The sequence below is a fragment of the Hermetia illucens genome, chromosome 4 (assembly GCF_905115235.1).
Source record: "Hermetia illucens chromosome 4, iHerIll2.2.curated.20191125, whole genome shotgun sequence".
In the NCBI taxonomy this organism is placed as follows: domain Eukaryota; kingdom Metazoa; phylum Arthropoda; class Insecta; order Diptera; family Stratiomyidae; genus Hermetia; species Hermetia illucens.
In genome coordinates this window covers 124,332,071-124,338,070 of record NC_051852.1, presented here as the reverse complement: position 1 = coordinate 124,338,070, position 6,000 = coordinate 124,332,071, and the positions used below count along the sequence as shown (strand labels likewise).

Here is a 6,000-nt window from a genome sequence, read left to right as displayed (position 1 = left end):
TTGTATCCTGTCACCGATATTATTTGATCTTGTTATCGGTGACGTTCTATATGCTGCCCTGTCCGGAGGATGTGGAGGAATTCCATGGACCATGACATTTTTACTCAAACACCTCGACAATTTTGATGGTATCTGTTTCCTCTCTTACCGGGTCATTTACATTGGCCAAATGTCTCTGGAGAACCAAGGTTTTCAGCCTGGCTGGTGATCACACTACCTCTGCCTACATTAATGGATAGAGCATCGAAAGCTTCCATCAATTTGTATATCTAAGAAGCGTGGTTTTTGCGGACGGTGGCACCGCACTAGTTGTTGCGCGACGCATTAACCGCATTAAATCCACTGTCGCTGTCTTGTCTAAAATCTGAAAATGCAGTTATCTCAACACTAGGATCCAGTTGAGACTGTTCTGTGCTAGTATTTTTTATTTGTTGCTATATCTCATGTAGCACATGGAAAGTGAACTCCATTGTTACTCAATAGCTCCAAGCATTCGTCAAAATCGGTCTGGATCGTACGCCGGAGCACGCTGGCCTGCCCCTATTTTAAACGAACAAGTTGGTCGGCGCGCAGGCCTGGCACTTGTACGCACTGTGATTGGAAGAAGGAAGAGTGGATAGGTCGCATTTTAAGGAGGTGCGACAATTGCATTGCGGGTTACGCCATGCAGTGGAAGCCACTCACCGAAGGAAGGAGCCGACGCTGGGTCATCCCAAGGTCACTTGGCGCAGAAGAGAAGAAAGGGGTGCATACGTCTCAGAAAATCGCTGAATCGCTTTGGTTGACGAGATATATTCCACCAAGGAATAAATGACAATCATATATATTTCACTCCTTAAGTGCGACCTTAAAGTAGGTTTTGAAGGAATATAGGCCAAAGCATGGAGAAGAATACTGGAAAGTTTGGTGGAAATTCTACAAATATTTACAATATTATATTAAATCAAAATTTCGCTGTTTTGCGTAAATTTACTGCAACTTAAGCCTCGGTAAAATCTCAGAGGTATTTGAGTTCGCTAAGGTTGCATTCTGTCGATGATTTTTTTCTTTTTGTTGGTGATAAAGTCATGCTGCGAGAGTGGTCCCACTATCCCACGAGGGCCGACGAATCTGTCGCTGCAGGACTACTTCACGTAAAATAGTGAAGAAACTTCTCCGAAAATCGAGTTGAAACCAGAAACCGACAATTATCACGCATACGTTTGCTTGACGCGCTATGCCGCACAGGTGAATTTAGGTCATGCAAACATGTGCATAGACAAATGCCTGTGGCTACGTGCATGTACCCACCGGTGTGCATTTGCAGAGGATATTTTTATTCGTAGGAAGGTTTGCGCGTAATGGTATATCTGGAGATTCCGTAAATATGGTGTTCGAGATAATGGCATACCTAAATGGTATTTTCAATTCAAGTTTAATGAAAGAACTCTTTACTACTAATCTAATCTAATCTACTTTTTGATCGTAAATAAAAGAATCCTGGATTTTTTTCCCATTAATAAACCATATGGTCGAAGTTACTTTTTCTGTAGTTAGCCTGAAAGGCCAAACCTTTCTCGGATATTCATTTAGGCGCTATCCAGTCAGAATAGTAAAAGGATTATTAAAAATCCATTCTGGTTCTGGGTTATATTTTAAAGACCTTCTGTAAAGCAAAACGTAATTAAAATTGTTTTATTGTTTATTTTTACCTATTGATAAGGTATAAGATATGGCATGCAACTAGTGAATTAATTTGGTTTGGACTTTAAAGAGCGATAAGATAGCGAAAGAGGGGAGATACCTCACATCTGCTTAAGCAAAGTAAATAATAGTTGCCCATATTGTATATATTAGACATTTAATAATGGCCCTCTTAAGTTCATTCTAGAAGAACATTTTTCGGTAATATAGATCAAACCATAGAGAAGAATAATGGAAAGTTTAGTAGAAATTCTACAATTTTTAGCGATTAAAATTGTATCATAATTGTATAAAACACAAAATGCCGGCATCTCAATCAAGTAAATAGGACGGTACTAGGAATGGAACCGTAGTCATAATTATCTTTACCAAAAAAAACTTAAAAATCTTTTATACCTGAAGCGCGTCCATCAGTTGATGTCAAATGCTATTCATACCTGTACGGCGGTACGGTAGATACTTTTTCGAAGCTTTTTTCTTTTCTACCTCTTGAAGAGATGCGGTTATCTTGCTGTTGAGATGAAGCCCCACCCTTTATGACAACTAGATCCATGGAGCGTTATTGTTAGTAATGTTATCTTCAGTCGTGATGCAATTCTAGCTAATTTTTGGTCCATGCGAACAATATTATTTATTTTCGATCCAATCGTGATCACGTTATATTACTCTCTTTGAATAACAAATTTGTTTATGTCTGACGCTTGTTTTTGATTCAAATCTGTTGTACACGAGTTCTGTTTGCAATCTCTTCAATAAGTTAATGATGCATCTTTGAAAGAAGCCAACTAACTATAAACAATTAGATAACATATGCCACACAAGATTCGACCTTTCCGAATTTCCTCAAGAAGAACGGAAACCATGTGACCCACGCGAAGACGAAAGCGATCAACAACCAGCCAAAGTAAAAATAATAAAAGATACACGAGCCTCTGAGATCTAATCGTACAGAAAATATTTGCTCATGTGGACCCAAATTTTTGATATAATGCATGCTTCTCGGACTGTTGTGGAGTTTCCAGAGAAAATGGGTGTGTATCTATGCATCTAAAGACTTTTCAGATTTTTTCATTTCTATTTTCAAAACTGCTTCGCCTCTATAAATATCTACAACTAGCAACAAGAATCTAAATGCTAGCCGTATCTATAGGCATAGATATGCACACAAAAGCCCGATAAAAAAATGAGCTCAGAATGAACAGGAGGCTGATAAAATTGTCACCAGATATTTCAACAAACTCGCACACTGCCAAAGTCCAAGTCAACAAGTTCTACATTGGAACACGGTGCAGCATACTATGAGCAATGAAAATTACAACAAAAACACTGGGAAAATCTAGAGTAGTCTACCCAGGCCGAGTTAACAACAAGCTGATCGCAAAACTGGTTCCACATAAACAATGTTCCATTTGGCGCTATCTCGGACGAGCCCCCGGCCGGCAGCCAATCAGGGCCCGGCTAGAACCAGCGGCCTCCAGAGTAGGCGACTGATGAAGCGGTATAAAAGGCCCAAGTGGCCGTTCAGTGAGTATCAGTTCTCTCAAGAAATTGAGTTTGAGTACAGTTAGAGGAGGAAAGTTAGGAGCTTGACTTGGTTTTGAGAAAAAGAAAAGCTAGTCGAGAAGAAGATCAAGTGACAGAGAAAACTAGAGTGAAATAGTGGAAAATTCAGTGAAAAGATTAGAAAAATTGTGATAGTTTCGTAACACAATAGTGAAAGGTTTTGAAAAATCTATTTTCGTGCAAGTTTCAAAGATACAAATTCATCATGCCTGAATTCATCGAAAAACATACAGACTTGTAAGTATCAGATGAGTGGTTTCATGTTTTATCACAATGAAGTGCCAATTTTCGAATAAATCTGAAATTCGTATCTTCAATTTTACTGTTATTTGTTTTGTTGAATAACAGACCAGTTTGACTAACCAATCCTTTCTAACTTTCATTTCTAGATCAACTGGTGTTGCCAGTAATCGCACCAAGTGTACCAATTTGGGCCTGTCCCATCACATTCGTGGAGTGCCCGTAGTGAATGGTGTCGTCACTAGTCTGACACCTAAAGTTCGTACCTTTGTCGAGGAATGTGTGGCAGTATGCCTTCCCGAAAACATCCATATTTGCGACGGAAGTGATCGAGAGAACAAGGCCCTTCAGAAACTTCTACTTGAACAAGGGACGATCAAGCCCCTTCCAAAGTATGAAAATTGCTACTTGGCCACAACCAACCCAGCAGATGTTGCCCGAGTCGAATCGAAAACTTTCATTTGCACCGAACACAGGGAGGAGACCATTCCAACCCCTAAGGATGGAATCAAAGGAACTTTGGGAAATTGGATTTCCCCTGATGACATGAAGAAGGCAATCGATGAGCGATTCCCAGGATGCATGAAGGGAAGGACTATGTATGTTGTACCCTTCTCTATGGGACCTGTTGGATCACCACTTTCCAAGATTGGTATTGAAGTGACCGATTCTGCATACGTCGTTGCCTCAATGAGAATCATGACACGCATGGGCCAAGCTGTCCTGGATGAATTGAAGAAGAATGAGGAATTCGTGCGTTGTATGCATTCAGTAGGAACTCCAGCAAATGGAATCATTGAAGTCCCATCCTGGCCTTGCGATCCTGAAAGGACAATCATCCTACACAAACCTGCTGAGAATCTCATTGTCTCCTATGGATCAGGATATGGTGGAAATTCCCTTCTTGGAAAGAAATGCTTCGCTTTGCGAATTGGAAGTACAATCGCTAAAAGAGAAGGATGGTTGGCTGAACACATGTTGATTTTGGGCATTACAAACCCTAAAGGCGTAAAACGATACATCACTGCAGCTTTCCCATCAGCTTGCGGTAAAACGAATCTCGCTATGCTGACACCATCATTGCCCGGATACAAAGTAGAATGCGTTGGAGATGACATCGCCTGGATGAAATTCGACAAGGATGGAATATTGCGTGCTATCAATCCCGAAAACGGTTTCTTCGGTGTTGCTCCCGGAACTTCAGACGAAACTAATCCGAATGCAATGAAAACAATCTTCAGAAATACCATCTTCACTAACGTTGCATCAACATCAGACGGTGGTGTATTCTGGGAAGGTATGGAGAAGAGCTTAGCTCCAGGTGTTAAAGTCACTGATTGGTTGGGCAAACCATGGGAACTAGGAGTCAGTAAAACCCCTGCAGCTCATCCAAACTCTCGCTTCTGTACACCAGCATCTCAATGTCCCATCATCGATCCAGCATGGGAAGATCCAGAAGGTGTCCCAATCAGTGCAGTTCTTTTCGGAGGTCGTCGCCCTGCTGGGGTTCCATTGGTCTACGAAGCAAACTCATGGACACATGGAGTATTCGTTGGAGCAGCTATGCGCAGCGAAGCTACAGCCGCCGCTGAACACAAAGGAAAAATGATCATGCACGATCCCTTCGCTATGCGTCCATTCTTCGGCTACAACTTTGGTGACTACTTGAAACATTGGTTGAGCATGGAAGGACGTGGCAAAGTTCCAAAAATCTTCCACGTCAACTGGTTCCGTAAGAGTGCCCAGGGCAAATTCATGTGGCCTGGATATGGTGAAAACACTCGTGTTTTGGAATGGGCTCTGAAGCGTATTGACAATGAACCTTGCTATCAAGATACAGCTATTGGACGAATTCCTACTAAGGATGGATTCAATTTGGACGGATTGAAGGAGCATATTGATATGGATGAGCTGTTCTCGTTGCCAAAAGATTTCTGGCAAACTGAAGTTGAACAGATTCGTACCTACTTCCGCGATCAAGTTGGATCAGATCTGCCTAAGGAAGTTGAGAATGAGTTGGAGAAACTGAAAGAGCGCGTTGACGCTATGTAAATGTAGTTAGGCTTTTTAAATTTGTTAGGCTAAGATTCACAGTTCGTTATTCTTTCTACCAAAGTGTGAGTGCTGAAATTGTAAAAAGTATAGTTTTACCTTTGGAGTGATTGTGCCATGTAAATAGATATTTATAGCCCTTATAGGGTATGTTTAAGTTTATGAAGAATTGTGATAAAATTTTATACTTAGGAATGTGCATATAAAAAATAGACAAATAAAATTAATTAAAGGGAAACTTCGGTGTCTCAATTAAAAGTGGTTTCATAAAGGGGGTTTCATTTGGTTATTGAAAAATTGACAAGGAGAGCTACTTCTGTGTATGTGGGTACAATTTATAAGTGAATAAGTTACTTCGAAGTTTGAACCGTGTGATAACTGTTCAACTTGGATCTAGGCTTTAAATCTATCTGGAATATTTATGAGTGATCTGTTTCTCCAGTGAATTGGTTCATTCTGATA

The 6,000-nt window shown here is 40.5% G+C and overlaps 1 protein-coding gene across 1 annotated transcript; it reads left to right on the top strand.

Moving 5' to 3' along the window:
• The first annotated feature begins 3,204 nt into the window (after positions 1-3,204).
• Positions 3,205-5,790, top strand: LOC119653433 (phosphoenolpyruvate carboxykinase [GTP]-like). The gene is made up of 2 exons (XM_038058014.1): positions 3,205-3,483; positions 3,636-5,790. The coding sequence occupies exons 1-2, from the start codon at positions 3,452-3,454 to the stop codon at positions 5,536-5,538; spliced, it is 1,935 nt and encodes a 644-aa protein (XP_037913942.1). The 5' UTR covers positions 3,205-3,451; the 3' UTR covers positions 5,539-5,790.
• The last annotated feature ends 210 nt before the right edge of the window (positions 5,791-6,000 follow it).